The sequence below is a fragment of the Onychomys torridus genome, chromosome 14 (genome assembly GCF_903995425.1).
Source record: "Onychomys torridus chromosome 14, mOncTor1.1, whole genome shotgun sequence".
Lineage (NCBI taxonomy): Eukaryota > Metazoa > Chordata > Mammalia > Rodentia > Cricetidae > Onychomys > Onychomys torridus.
Genome location: NC_050456.1, coordinates 70,239,271 through 70,255,442, shown reverse-complemented (window position 1 = coordinate 70,255,442; position 16,172 = coordinate 70,239,271). Strand labels below are relative to the sequence as shown.

The window sequence follows — 16,172 nt, the reverse complement described above, 5'->3', positions numbered from 1 at the left end:
ACCTGTCCTTGGTGCATGAGCTGGCTGTCTGGAACCTTGGGCTTACACAGGGACACATGCTCAGCCTGGAAAGAGGGGACGGGACCTGCCTGTACTGAATCCACCAGATTTAAATGAATCCCCAGGGGTGTCTTGGTTCTGGAGGACATGGGAATGGAGGGGAGGGCCTAGGGGGAAGGTGGGGTTGGGGCGGGAGGGGGGAGAACAGGGGAACCCATGGCTGATGTATAAAATTAAAACACATGATAATAATAAAAAGAATCTCAAATGGCTGTGAAACACTTAAAGAATTGTTCAACATCCTTCACTATCAGGGAAATACAACTCAAAACAACTCTGAGATACCATCTTACACCTGTCAGAATGGCTAAGATCAAAATGCTAATGACAGCCTATGTTGAAGAGGGTGTAGAGTAAGGGGAGCACTCCTCCACTGCTGGTGGGAGTGCAAACTTGTATAGTAACTTTGGAAATCAGTAAGGTGGTTTCTCAGAAACTGGGAATCAATCTATCTCAAGACCCTGCTATACCAATTTGTGACATATACCCAAAGGAAGCTCAATCATATCACAAGGACACTTGTTCAGCTATGCTCATAGCAGCATTATTTGTAATAGCCAAAACCTGGAAACAAGCTAGATACCCCTCAATGGAAGAATGGATAAAGAAAATGTGGTACATTTACACAATGGAGTACTACTCAGCAGTTAAAAAAAAAAACAATGACATCATAAAATTTGCAGGCAAATGGATGGAACTAGAAAAAAATCATCCTGAGTGAGGTAACCCAGACCCAGAAAGGCAAACATGGTATGTACTCACTCATAAGTGGATATTAGATGTAAAGCAAAGGATAACCAGGCTACAATCCAGCCCTGGAGAAGCTAGTTAACAAAGAGGACCCTAGGAGGTATGCATGGATTTCCCTGAGAAGGGAAAATAGTTGAGATCTCCTGGGTAAACTGGGGGCGGAGGTGGGAGGTGGAGGGATGGAGAGATAGGAACATGAGGGATTGGGTTGGTCAAGTTGGGGGCAGGACAGAGGGGGAGAGTAATGAAAGAGATATCTTGATAGAGGGAACCATTTTGGGGTTAGGGAGAAACCTGGTGCAAGGGAAACTCCCAGGAATCCACAAGGATGACTCCTAGCAATAGTGGAGACGGTGCCTGAACTGGCCTTCTCCTGTAATCAGACTGGTGACTATCCTAATTGTCATCAGAGCATTCATCCAGTAACTGATGGAAACAGATGCAGAAATTCACAGCCAAGCACTGGGCCAAGCTCCAGGGGTCCAGTTGATGGGAGGGAGGAGGGATTGTATGAGCAAGCTAGGTCAATATCATGGTGGGGAAACACACAGAGAAAGCTGACATGAGCTAATGGGAGCTCACAGACTGGACCAACAGCTAAGGAGCCTGCATGGGACCGACCCAGGCCCTCTGCATATGTGTGACAGTTGTGTACCTTGGTCTGTTTATGGAGCCCCTAGCAGTGGGATCATGAGCTGGCTTTTTGGAACCTATTCCTTTTTTAGGGATGCCTCTCCCATCCTTGATGCAGGGGGAGGAGCTTGGTCCTGCCTCAAGGTGATATGACATGCTTTGTTGACCCAGGGGAGGCCTGCCAGGAATGGAGGAGGAATAGATGTGGGGGGGGGGATAGGCAGGAGGTGGGAGAGGGAACAGGAAGAGAGGAGGGAGGGGAAACCGTGATTGATATGCAAAATAAATGAAAACTTTTAATAAAAAAAAATGTGTTAATTCTAATCTCCCTACTCTCAAAAAAAAAAAAAAAAATCTATTACCAGCAAGAAAGCAAGCAACTTTAGACAAGATCTCTCATTGAATCTGGAGAGCATCAATTACATAGGCTGGCTAGTCAATGAGCTCCAGGAACTTCTCTGTCTCCACTGCCCCAGTGCTGGGGTTAGAGATGCACACTTCTATCTCCACTGCCCCACTGCCAAGGTTAGAGATGCACACTTCTATCTCCACTGCCCCAGTGCCAAGGTTAGAGATGCACACTTCTATCTCCACTGCCCCAGTGCTGGGGTTAGAGATGCACACTTCGGTCTCCACTGTCCCAGTGCTGAGGTTAGAGATGCACACTACTATGTTTTGCTTTCTACTTGGGCCTTGAAGGCTGAACACAGGTTTCTCATGCTTGCTCCACGGGCATCTCACTGACTGAGCTATCGCATTGCCATTGTACACTTAAAGCACTTCAATATTGTGTTGCATCTATTTTACATAAAAATCCTTTATAATACAAAGCTACTAATCTCTACTCCATCTTTATATTCCCCTTTACAGACTCCTGCCTAAAACCAAATAATTTCAACAATCTTTTACATGAAACATTATCTAAATGGAATGGAATACCTTGTTTCTATTAAAACCTGCGACAAGATTCCTGGAAGCACTATTACACTTACTTGGGCAATTCCTGCAATAAATGCATTAAAGCATGTTGACAGGCGCATTTTTTGGGGTGCAATCATGAAGCAGCCTTCCTGTTGGTCGTAGCCAAGTAAGACGTACAGGTGCCTCTTGACCGTGTTGAAGGCCTTCGCACTACTAATGTCTGACTCAGCACTGCTTTCATCCTTGGCCATGAACTTCATGAGCACTGTAATCAGCTGGTGAACTGTCTGGTGGTCAATCCCAGCATCCTCTGGGAGCAAGTCCTTGATGGTGTTATCATTCTCAGGAGACTGTTGTCCTGTCAGTGTAAGGAACACAGTCAGCGTGCAGCTATCCCCCCTCATTCAAGTTCACATCAAGCTGTCACCTGACATTGACAAACTTCCCTCCTTTCTGCTCCTACTACACACGCACATACAAGTTCTGTTCTAGATGAGAAAGTGAAGGCTCAATGTGGCTCCTAAGCAAAACGTCATCCCTGGGGGGTGGTAGCTACTGTCTCCATCATTAAGCAAGTTACTCAGGAGGGAGACAGGAATGGAAATAAAACGGAAGAACTACACAGCAACACTATCCTCAGATTAGACAAATAGCTAACAGACTTTGCCCTTAACAATTCTTAATACAGTGGCAAAGTTGTATCCTCAGTGACAGAGACAGAGAAGGTTCTGCCCAGTTTGTACACTATGTTAGTAAGATCAACCCCAGAAAGAAGAGGCTAAATTTCACTAAGCATAAAAGGATCCACTGGGGAATTTTATTTAAATTATTGTCTCAAACCGAAAATGTTCATGAGTCAGCTGTGGCAAAATAATGTTTGTTTGTTTGTTTGTTTTTTCCAAATGTTGAGAGATTCAGCAGTGGGTAGCCTTTGAATTACAAATGGCCAATGATAAGTCCTGCAGTATGTAATGACAGACATAGAGGGGAAGAAGAGAGAGCTCTTAAAAACATTAAAACAAAACAAAACAAAACAAAAAAAAAAAAACACCACGAGGTGAACTGAGAGGTCACATGGAAGAAAAAGCACCCTAGTCCTTGGCTTCCTCTTAAACTACTGGTTATACCGGAGCAGCACACCAGCCCTCTGGCCTGCTCCGCCCCCTTCTAACCTCTGGCCTGCTCCGCCCCCTTCTAACCTCTGGCCTGCTCCGCCCCCTTCTAACCTCTGGCCTGCTCCGCCCCCTTCTAACCTCTGGCCTGCTCCGCCCCCTTCTAGCCCTCTGGCCAGCTCCCCCGCCTCCTAGCCTTCTAGCCTGCCCCGCCCCTTCCACTCTTTGTGGTTTGGTTTAGGACTTCAAGGGAAGAAAGACTCTTATTTACTCTCCTGTATTTATTTATGTTTGGGAGATTTTTCAAAGCACTCTGCAGCCTGTCCTTTTGACAAACAAGAGTAGAATTTCTAAATTAAAATTAAATTTAAGCTTTTATGTAGTAGGTTATTAGAGCTGGACACCAGCATCCTCATCTCTTCACGCAAGGAAAAGTCCAGCAGAGTGAGAACAAGCACTGGGTGCAGACTTTCACAAACCTAGCCTTGGTTGCATCTATTAAAATTATGCAAATTATGTAAATTTTGATGTAAAAAATGATGCAACAGAAATCCAGGGAGTGATTTATATCCACTAATGCCTCAGTTGATTTGGCAAAATTCTATCTTTCAGGTTCCCACGAAGAGAAGCAAAATAGAAGCATTATTTCCTTATACTGCAGAACTGGTCTGTCTAACGGCCACTTCACTCTGGGACAGTGGCACCAATCTGTCTAACGGCCACTTTGCTCTGGGACAGTGGCATAAAGTAATGCTGAATCAAGTTACCAATTACACTTCAAAAGGGCCTGCATAGGCGGTAGTAAACTTGGTCAGCTACTTTCCCTGTGTCTTCAGAAGGATGTTGATCTACCCACAGATATACAAGGGGGAGGTAGTTGAAGGTCAAGAACATGCAGAACCAACTAAGTCTAAGGGGAACCTTCTGACACTTGTCATTGTGGCCTAAGACATTAACATTTTCTGTCTTATCAGTCTGTCCACAAAGGCATGCATACATGCAATATGCACACATGCAACATGCCTTAGGAATTTTCCCCATTAAAATCATTTTTAAAGCACCTAAGAATTTGTTTCACACATGAATAATCCATAGCATCATTATACTGAGGCATTTATCATGAATCAAATTATGTGGAACACCTTATTTCAATGAAAGACCAGAAAGGTCAAATTTTATCCCATATTATAGTTAAGCTGATTTGTAAGATTTGATCAAGAGCAATTCTTATGTAAATCTCTGAAAAACAAAACACACACATATAGAGAGAACTCTTTTTTCTTTTTGGTTTTGATTTTTTTTTTTTTTTTTTTTTTTGTTTTTAATTTTTTTTTTTTTTTTTTTTTTTTTTAGTAGCCCTGACTGTTCTGGAACTCACTCTATAGACCAGGCTGGCCTCAAACTCAGAGATCTGCCTGCCTCTGCCTCCAAAGCACTGGGATTAAAGGCACGTGCCACCACCACCTAGTGAGAGAGAACTCTTTTTAGCATTAAAAAGTTGGGGAAAAAAACTGTCTGCTTTGTGGGGTTAGAGATTTAGCTCATCAGTTAGGAGCACTAGCTGCTCTTGCAGAGGATAGGGGTTCAGTTCCTAGCATCCACACCATACAGTTCACAGTCCCCTGTGACTTCAGACCCAGAGACTCTAGCTCCCTCTTCTGGCCTCTAAGGCACCTGCACACACGTGGTACACATATACACACACACACACAAGTAGAAAATACATATTTTTATAAACTACTTTTGATTTCCCCTTTCTGAGGTATTATTTTACAATTAGAATAATACTATTGCTTCAGGCAAAATTTTTTTTTTAAAAAAGGTGTGTCAAGTGCATGCATCTAGGTTCCATGTGGGTCCAATGTCACCACAGCAGCAGGCAATCCTGCTGGGGCAGGGTTTCAGCACTCAATTTCTTTTAGCTCTGGAGTGCAGGTTTTAGGAGAGCATGCATTTCTCAGGCCTGGCTCCTTCATGTCTAGCATAGTTTGACTCCTAAGTGAAAGCAGGGATGGTATAACTACTTTGATCTTAGTCCTAACACTCTAGGGACATCAGAACAGAGAGAGTCCTGCCTCCATCTCATTCTGTCTCAAGTCACAGGCAAGAAAACAACTTATCAAACTCCATCTTAACTAGTCCAAAACTCTTCTTCCTATTAGAAGGGGCGTGATTTTTTTTCAATTCCCAGCAAATCGTATTTTTTAATGACTGAATATCATTTCATATGTGTCCTCATTTCAGTGATCAGTACATCGAGGTGATACTTGCTTCTTTTAGTCTGCCTTCCCTCAATAGTAATAATGAGAGACCCTTTACAAGTCATTGAATGTACATATCCCCGTGCATAAAGTAAAACACTATTTCTTATTCCATTAATCTGCCCCTCCCACCCTGGACATTGCAAGTCTGCATTTAGCTCATCATCATCCATTAGAATAGAGTGGACTTATGACAGACATGCACTTCTTAAGGGAAACTGACCCAGATCAAATCCTATGAAAAATAAACTAGATGGACTGTTATTTATTGTTACTTGAATTATCTATAAAAGATACACAATTTCCATTTTAAAATTAATACCTGCAACTAAAGGCATGACAATTAGAGTACCCGCTAGTTTTCAATTCTAGTGTGTGTGAGTTGTCTTTATCTTCCTTAACCACAGTGATTCATGTTAAAAGGTTTGACTTTATTTCCATAAATGCAAGTATAGACATCATTGTAATCCTAGAGGCAGAGCTAGTCTACCATGACTTAGTGTGGACTGGGTTCTCCACAGCTCGTTTACAGAGTGGAGTAACTGACTGAAACTCTGAAGCAGAATACAACGTCACAGATTCAGGCTATTAGCACTAGGTAGAATCTGTTTTTTCCAGACATATCTCATAGCCCGCCCATGCCCCACATGCCCGAACTCAGCACCCCCTAAGGCTGGGCTACTTATGGGTTTCAGAAGAGCCAGTGCTAGACCACCCTCATCTTCGCTCATAGTGATCTCTGTCCATCTGCTCCCGTGTTTTGTGCGATGAATCTACTTCCCAGAAGCCATTCTCATCCCCTATGCCCACAGCCTCCCCCCCATTAATTGAACATGGTCCCCATATTCTGTTGTATTTCAAAGATAAGAAGAGAGGGCAGCTAGAGGCAGAAAAAAAAAGAGGAAATTTCCCTCTAGCATTTTCCAAATATCTTTTATGCAAGGCAGAACTTTATCTATCCATGGTTTATTTTCCCTGTAAATACATAAATGACTTGGAGACATGTGCTACATCTTCTCCATCTTAGCAGCCTTCACAGAGCACAGGATGCTATCCCACATATAGTAGATGTTTAATGTTCATAAGTGTCTAATACAATGTTCCAAATCTTGTCTTCTACATAAGAGAAAAATTGAGGTCCCAAAACAGAAAAAATAATGTGGGAACATGCCTCTGTATGAATTGACTCACTGACCTTTCTTTCAAGATAATACCTGACAATCAGGCAGGGAAAGTGAAGACCATTTCCATGAGTTTGTTCCTACATTTGGCCCAGAAAACCCAAGGTCAAATGCTACATTCCAATATTATGTCCTCACTTACCTGTCAACTTAAAGCTTTTCTCATAGCAGTTCCACCGTGTGTGTGTGTGTGTGTGTGTGTGTGTGTGTGTGTGTGTGTGTGTGTGTGTTCCTACTACTGCAGAAGGGCTGGGAAGTTAACCTCACAGTTCACACCCTCCTCCATCCTGCTCTCGCCTCTTCCTAGCCTGGGTCCTATCACCATGTGTTTATACTCTGTCCTAGTTATGGGTTTTTATTTTGTTTTGTTGTTTGTTTGTTTGTTTGTTTGTCAACTTGACACAAGCTGGAGTCATTTTGGAAGAGTGACTTTCATTTGAGAAAATGTCTCCATCAGATTCCTGTAGATAAGCCTGTGGGGCATTTTCTTGATTAATGGTTGATATGGGGTGATCCAGCCCACTGTGGGTGGTGACATCCCTGGACAGGTGGTCCTAGATGATCTCAAACTCAGAAAGCCATGGGGAGCAAGCCAGTAAGCAGTGCTCCTCCATGGCCTCTGCTTCAGTTCCTGCCTCTAGGTTCCTGCCTTGAGTTCCTACCCTGAATTCCCTTCATGACGGACTGTAAGTTGTAAGATGAAGTCAACCCTTTCTTCCCATGGGTGTTGTATCACAGAACTAAAGACAAACTATGGCAGTGTCCACCTGTGAAAACCTGGATGGAAAGCTTCCCCCTCCCCCCCGTGGCTTCAGCTAGTGAAATGCTCTCCTGGTGCATCTGATGGGAAGCACTTTCACTCCAGATGAGCACTCTCTGATGGTCACATTTATGCCCTTTACTTGCCTATAAGCAAGTTGAGATCGTAAACATTTCTCTGTGTCTTTGTACTCTATGCTTCCTGGTAGAGTAGATGCAGGAAAGTTTGTTCAGTAAAAGGTACTTCTCAAAACTATTATTGTAAACACAAGCGTTCCTATAGAAAACCTGGTACCTCAGTGGTCAACAGGCACTTTGCAAGTAAGTGAGCTGAATAGTAAATCATCTACAGGACAAGAGAGCTCAGAGAAGTTGTTTGAAATTCCAGGCTAGGCCACTAAAGAAGAAGCAGAACAGGCCAATGCAGGACACTTTCACCAGTATTAACTAGCATAAAGCGGCTTTTCTTTTAAGTGTAAATGGAAGTAAGGAGATCTCCAAATTTCTCTACAGGCTGGAGGAATGCACGCTCTGAGAGGGCTGGGATAGATCTGAAGCAGCCTGGGAGAGGACTTTTATATGGACACTGTAGCAGGCCTGAATACCAGGTCAAGCAGATCAACACCCTCATGTGCTACAAGGCCGAAGTCCACAGAGCCAACATCAGGAGGCTCCTACTGTAGTGGAAAGCAAGCAGCCGAGTCTTGTGTATGCAACTACTAGTCATGTTCCAAACTGATGTGACCTTAAGCCAATCACTAAGCAGAATTATGGAATACTACAGTGGTTCAGTTTTCCTGTCTGTACATAGAGTGAAAAAAAAAAAAAAAAAACAACCTTATATGTACCCAAAGTTTTGGTAAAGTCAAAGTTAGCATTTGTGTAAATACACTATAGGTGAAGAGACATAAAATATATATATAATGTGTTTATATCCTCTTACTTTCCAGTTATTCATCCCAAGGGATGATAAACATGGTAGGATTGAGCGTTTCATATTCATGTGGTTGGCACTGTTCATTCAGAATTGAGCTGATAGACCTTCTGAACCATGCACCCCACTAACCTTCAGTGGGCATTGTAGACACACAAAGCTGAGATGCTCACATAATTGCACAAATGTTAGGCCAGCAGTTACGGAGTCTGACATCAGAATGAGTTCCTGCGAGCATTGGCCACATATGCCATAGAATTAGGGAGTTTGGGTACTCTGGGTGTGAGACCCAGGTCTGTCACCAACAAATTTGTGACATCTATCCCTTTGTGAGAAACTCATTTTCTGAGTGTCCATATAAAAGTCCTCTCCCAGGCTGCTTCAGATCTATCCCAGCCCTCTCAGAGCGTTCCTCCAGCCTGTAGAGAAATTTGGTGCAACTGGAATGTTAGTGTACCCCAATGTTAGCCATCACACTCCATGAGTATTATTTATATGCACAAAGGATTTGGTTTGGCTCCCATACATTACAGAGGAATGCAGCTTTCTACAGGCCTTGCAGGATATACTATCTATCTATAGAAAACCTTCTGTTTTATTGGCTGTAAGTCCTATAGGAAGGCTAATCTTAGAAAAATCATACACTGTAAACCCAGAGCCTCAGAGTTCAGCCTAAACACCAATTAGAGAGCTTTTTCACTGCATAATTAAAGCACACCTGGTTTATTTCAGGCCTGATCAATAGCCAGTCTGCACAGAGGGGCTCACTGACCGTACTAAACAGAAGCCTGTTTGTTAAGCAGCAAGGTCTTCTGTTCCCCTCTATCCTGCTCTGTCTTCTGATGGAGCATTCCTTCGCTTCCAAATGAAAAACATCAGTATCCTGGCAAGGATAATTTAAAGATGCAACAGTAGTTACACATGCCTTAAGAGCTAGGCCAACTCCAAGCGAGGCAAGTTTTCCCTGTCCTGTTATCACCTGTGTTCTCTCCACACAAGTCTTTTTAAACACAGATGCTGTCTGCCTCTTGCCACCTTGTCCTTGGGCAGGATGATGTGCTGTTTGAGACTTTTCTTAACCTCAGCAAACACATGGACATTTTCCTACAGAGATGTGAGGGGCCCCTTTGGTTGGATCGTTTAAATAGATAATAATAACCAAAGACTGGACTTTCAAGAAGCATGGACAAAAAGATCAGCCTCAAGATAAAATAGAGGAAATATATAAAACTGCCTAAGAATTTTCTCCAAAAGGCTTCACTGAAGGGGAACTAGATGGACCTCACCTTTCTTTCTTTAGAAGATTGATTGATTGATTGATTGATTGATTGACTGATTTATTGATTGATTTTTATGTGTATGAATTCTTTGTCTACTGGTATGTAAGTACACTATATGTGGCCTATGCCTGGTGCCCTAAGAGGCCAGAAGAGTGTGTCAGATCCCAAAGAATTGGAGTTACAGACAGTTGTGAACCATCATATGGGTGCTGGGAATTGAACCTGGGTCCTCTGCAAGAGCAGCCAGTGCTCTTAACCACTGATCCATCTCTCCAGCTCAGATTTTACCTTTCTAATGACACTGAGTGTCACTAGATCAGAAGTTCTTATAAATTCCCCTCTCTTCTCTCTCTCCTCAAAGAAGAGACAGGTATAAATCAAAGAGGGACTCAACCACATGTTTGCCGTTCTGTGTCTTTTGATCCCTTTCAAAGGAAAGGGAGACTTTTTGCCCCATCTACCTCCTGTATTCACAGTCTCTGGGGCCTTTTCATCTCTCCAACTCCTGAATTTCTGTGTTTTGAGTTCTGTTTTCTAATATGCAATACTCATGATCTTCGAAGTCTCCTTATTTAAATCTTTTCTCAGAGTGTCAGTCAATACCACTCTAAAAAGTTTTAACTTAAAATCATACTCAGATCAAAATCCAAATGTTTGTAGAATGAGTAATAGGTGAGTCACTGAGGTTGATACACCAGATATGCAGATGTTCAGAAACTCACAGTCCTCTCAGTGGATGGTGGCACTGTGTGGACAGCATTTAGTTACTAATGTCCTTGCCAATATCTGTTCAACACTTGGGATACTTCATGCTAAGTTATAACACAATAAGGAACATGACATGATAAGTTACACTGTGTCACCCTAAGACTTCAAATCCTCCAAACAATGGAAATGCTCCCAAGGGACAGAAATGAACAGACTTGTAAGGAATTAAGAGCAGCTACGAGGATGAGCAGATGGTGGTTCAAACATAAAACCTTTCAAAATGCAAATGAAGTGTATGTTTTACCTAAAGAAAACTCTTATCTATGAACACAGTGTTTCTATGTGTAACTTACACATACAAACATAAGTCATATAGTAGCAAGGAGCACAATTCTAGTCACGCTTGCTGTCTGTGGAGAGGTGGGCAGTTAGATGCTTCTTACTGGACCAAGAGTCAATGGGATCAGAAACCATCTCCTTAGAAAACAATGTAAAGATTTGGCACACCAGTGGTTCAGACACTTGAGCATCGAGAATGAGACCCTTTGAGCCTCACAAATCCTAACATCACTCTGGTCCAGTGAGAAACACTGAATTCTTTACCTTGTGCACCTATGATAGAGACATTTGCGCATGGCCCTTCAACGTCAGAAGTACCCACCTGGCGTTTGTTCAGGTGTCCCACCGAGAGCTGGAGCAGACTGCTCATGCCTGGTCAACCTCACAGCTTAAAAATCAACAACAACTCTATTTAAATAAGCATTAAAGACAAGTTGAGCCTAGAAAAATACTCAGTGTTGGCTGCTCTGGATAGCAGAAGCAAGCTTAGTTTTCTTATTTGTAATTAACATCACATAAAAGATGTTTACTCCAAAATGTCTGTGTTTTGTTTCTGATCTCAAGAAAACCCCTTAATGTTATTTGGATTCTAAAAGCATCAAAATGGCTGTGTGAATTAATTAATAAGGAATACTGATTAATAAAATGAATACCCCAGACTCATCAGTTAGTTATTAAAGGGCTGGAAAACTCATATAAAAGTTGCAGTTAATTTAACTTAGGGTAGGAGCCCTCCATCTAGCAGCAGCTTCTCCCGGGGCCACTATGAATTATTCTTCAGTGTGATTCACTTTGCTCCCTGAGAAGCTAAGGCTATTAATTACTTTAAAGGCTTTCTACCGACTCTCCTAAGATTCAAGATACCACATACTCAGAGCTTCTCATAAAAAAAAGAAAAATGTAGCAAAGAAAACCAAATCATATTTATGATTAACATGATTATGTTATATACAGTTGTTCTCTAATAAATGCCAATGAAAATGTAAATCTTTCTGCTTTGGACAGGAGAAGTGTGCTTAAGGTGTTCACTTCACAGATGTTATTTAAGATTAAATCAGCTAAATATACTCATTCATCCATAGTGATTTAGTTCTGCAGGCTTTATTATTTGACACTTATGTGCTACTGTTAAATACTAGTATTTATCCAGTCTTTTGGTTATTTAAGGAAGTGCACTCTCTTCAAAAATATAATATAAAGACCTTTATAAAATAAATGTGTATGGTCTTCTTAAATAGACAAAAAGCTTATTTATATTTATAAGTTATCTGAAGTTGAGTAGGAATCCAACTTCTCTTCAGCATGATTTTTATTTTACAAAAGCCACCATTTTTACTGGTTTTTCTGGAGGCTTATGTGGTTGTTCCTAGCACTCATAAAATGACAATCATTCAAAGTTTGAACACTACCCCTTTGGCTGCATGGCTTTTGTTACCAAGTCTCATTCAGAAAGCCCCAGGTTCCCAGGCTGCCCTGCTGGCCCTTGTATTCTAACACTCAAAAATAAACGTCTCCTCTAAGCCTCCCACCAAGCAGCACTGGGTCCACTTCCCTCTACATTTCAGAACTACTGCTATACCAGTCCAGATTTTGCTATACCCACAACTAGAGTAAGCCACCCGTGACTTGTACATCCATGGGGTGATTTTTCCCAAGACTTTGAGAGCCAACCTTGATGAACAGGCTCAGTTTGCAAACTGTACTACTGTCTGTGAACATTCGACAAGACACATTAGCTCAGAAAGACATTAAGCAGACATCACAGGAGGAAGAAGGAAGATACTCAACGGATTTTGGAGGTCAGGGTCTCAGGGAGGGAGAGTGCCCTCTTGGATTCTGTGGGTCCCTTAACACTGTCCCTCAGAGACCGCACGCTCTTCTGACGGTTTCTTGCAAAGCGTGCCCTCTTGATTTTCCACAACGCAGCATCACTGAGGTTGGCAACGTTGGTTCTCACAGCAGTGATGGCTTTGCAAAAGGAATTAAAGACATTATTCTTCTCCTTGGCTGGCCATGTGATTCAGCTATTTTGAAATAACCCATATGAGTATAATTTCAGGATAAGAAGACATCATTCATGCGTGCATGAATCATTCACCACCTTCGAAAACCATGACGTGTCTTACCGTAAAAAAATCATGACTACTCTCTATCATGACTATCATTTTTCTGTTTTATTCATGAGGTTTGATTATCTAATTTTGTTATGTTTTTCTCATGAATTTAGAGCCATAAGCAACTGAATAATAAGCAGATGGGAGTTTGTACAGTACAAATGTGTCTCATAAAACTATTCACAGATATTATCAACATAATAACTCCTTAATACTTAAGACATTCACAGATGGTTACTATGTGTCCTCCAGAAAGTGAGGGAAATTCAGATCTAAGACCACCATAACATCTTAAATCTACAGATTAGCATCATAAGCACGCAACAATTAATGAACTGAGTATATGAGGTCAAGACATTCTCTTTCATGTGGGGAACAAGCTACATGCCGAGTGTCATCTACTTACCTAACCAAAAAAGAAAAAAAAAAATGGTGGTAGGACTGTTTACAGTAAGTTTTCTGTCTCACTTACTTGTAGGAAAAGGAAATTCTTTGTTACAATCCAAATGTAACTGAGCTTCTAAAGAAAGTGTCTCAAATCTGTTGACAAAGAACTCCCAGCTCAAAGCAGGAATATCTTGCTTAAGGAAATGCAAGAGTAAAAGCTTGCTCAGGATGGTAGGTCGGTCTTTAACCACAGTGTCAAACTGGAAGTCAAGGCAGAGACAGAGACCCTGGAAAAGAGGGATCAGACAAACGTCTAAGAGTCATCTAAGAAGGTACACCAGGTAGGCGATGGAACAAGGCAATGTTCCCCAAAGCAAAATTATACATCTGGAATCTTTCTGATCACAAGTATTGAAAGGGGGAAATGCACAAGAGAGTTTCTCCTGATTTCAGAATACCTCTTCAGTTTGGTCCAGAAACATCAACTAAATGTATGGCACTTATTTTCTAAATATTAAATAACATCCACTTATTCCAAATACTAGTGCTGCTTCTTTCAAATATCTGTATCTTTTACTAAGAAGCATACTTTCATCATTACATTTTATTCTATTAGTGTGTGTGTGTGTGTGTGTGTGTGTGTGTGTGTGTGTGTGTGTACACATGTGTTTGAACATGCATGCATATACCAAACACATATGGAGGTCAGAGGACAACTTTTGGAAGCTTGCTCTCTCCTATAGCAGTAGGTTGAGGGAATTGAACTCAGGTCCTCAGACTTGTGCCTCAAGCACCTGAACCTACCAAGCCACCTCATTAGCCTCATAAGCTACATTTTAGGGCACATGAGAAGATGGTCTTTAAATCTTCTTACAGTCCTAACCTGTGTGTTTGTGAAAGAACAGAAAGTCATCTGTCTTCTTAGAATGTAAGCAGAAAACACATTAAAAAACATTTAAAGGGGGAAATGGAAGTGTTTGGAAGTTTGAATGAAAGTGGCCCCATAGGCTCATAGGGACTGGCACTATTGGGAGGTGTGGCCTTGGTGGAGTAGGTGTGGTCTCGTTGGAGGAAGTGTGTCACTGGGGGTAGGCTTTAAGGTGTCAGAAGATCAATCTAGGCCTATTGACTCACTGTCCCTTTCTGCTGCCTGAGGATCCAGATATAGAACTTTCAGTTACCTCTCCAGCACCATGTCTGCCTGCACACTGCCATGTTCCCTGCTGTGATAATACTGGACTAAATCTCTGAACTGTAAGCCAGCCCCAATTAAGTATTTTCCTTTATAAGAGTTGGTCATGGTGTCTTTTCACCGCAATAGAACACTAACTTAAGACAGGATGGAACATCTATTTCAATGAACTTTTCTTCTAAACTTATTCAAATTTAAAATGTAACTTATCCAGCCATCCCAGTCATCCATGCTACCATCACTTAATAAGTAGCCCCAAGCAAAGGTAGGATACCAACTGCCTGGAAAGTCAACTGGGAAGAACTATTTAGAGGACAACTGAGTTTCATAGAAACAGTGTGCCTTGGGCAGCACAGCCCTGTATTTTTCCAGATCCTGCACAGATGATTCTTTCTTCTCACTTGGTCTTACAACAAATGAAAACTCTTTCTACTAGAGAGAATGAGGGAAGAGAGTAAGGGAGAGAAAAAGAAGGGGGAAAGAAGAGAAAAAGTTAAGAACATGGGTTTTATTCTGAGTCAAACTGGAGTCTGTCTTAGGGTCATAACTCTGAAAACTGGACTTTGCCTTCCCAACCTCCAGCTTCCCCAAAAGTAACAATGGGAACATACAAAAAGCTATTCTGAGGGCTAAGGGAGGTAATGCATGGACACTCCTACACCTCCCTGGCAATGCAGTACTTGCCTGGCAAATGTTAGCTCTTGCCATTGTTATCAGTTTGGATAAGAACAACAAAATTCAAACCAGTATTGATGTAGAAGAACAGTAGAGACCCTAGTCCTGGCTGGCACTAATGCACAATGTGCTCTTTGCTAAGTCCTATCATCTCTCTGAGGCTTGCTTTCTTATTACAGTAGAAGGTTATCACAGAAGATAAATCACAACCTCTCCAGGTCACCGCTACTGTGTCTCTTTAGTTTTGATTCATGACGTTTTATGTGGTGGTATTCTTACCCTATTGTACTTCACTTCGATTCCACTTAGCATCTAGCCTCTAACAGCAGCTCCAGGCCAGAGGCCAACTGAATAGTATGGAATGAAATAGCCTAATTTAGAAAATGTGCTCCCCGACTTCCTGCCACATACAACAATTTCATCTGTCTACAGATTTTATCAGCATGTGGTTTAAAAAAATTTTTTTTAAGTTGTATCAGTAAATAAAACAAGTTACCTTTAATAAGATATGGTTCTGGGCGAGTCTGGGGTAAAATAGATCTCTCCTTGTTTTCATTATAACAGAACAAGCACACATTTGAACACACACAGATCTCTGCTACCACTGTCACCAATATCATGAGTTTGCATGGTGCTATAGTCTGAATGTTGGTGTCCACTCCCCTGAAAGGTTCATTATGCTGAAACTCAACCACTTATGTGATAATATTAGAAAGTGAGTTTTGGGGAGAAGACAAAGCCATTTGGCTAGATTCCTCACAAGTAGGATTCTTGTCCTTAAACAAAGGCCCAGCCATAGTTAAAGGCATCATCTATGAACCAGAAAGTAGTCCTTACCAGACACTGAATCTACAAGCACCTTGACC

The 16,172-nt window shown here is 41.7% G+C and overlaps 1 protein-coding gene across 18 annotated transcripts in view; it reads right to left on the bottom strand.

Annotated features, from left to right (window-relative positions):
- Unc79 (unc-79 homolog, NALCN channel complex subunit) overlaps positions 1–16,172 on the bottom strand; it is a 247,964-nt gene that overhangs the window by 92,903 nt on the left and 138,889 nt on the right. For 11 of the 18 annotated variants that reach the window (XM_036205575.1, XM_036205593.1, XM_036205578.1 and 8 more), the window contains 4 exons: positions 13,525–13,726; positions 12,727–12,906; positions 11,261–11,326; positions 2,436–2,722 (listed from right to left, as the gene is read on the bottom strand). In XM_036205575.1, the coding sequence (XP_036061468.1) occupies positions 2,436–2,722; positions 11,261–11,326; positions 12,727–12,906; positions 13,525–13,726 (735 nt within the window). The remainder of the gene's footprint in view (positions 1–2,435; positions 2,723–11,260; positions 11,327–12,726; positions 12,907–13,524; positions 13,727–16,172) is intronic. The other 7 variants (XM_036205590.1, XM_036205592.1, XM_036205577.1 and 4 more) reach the window with 1 other exon arrangement.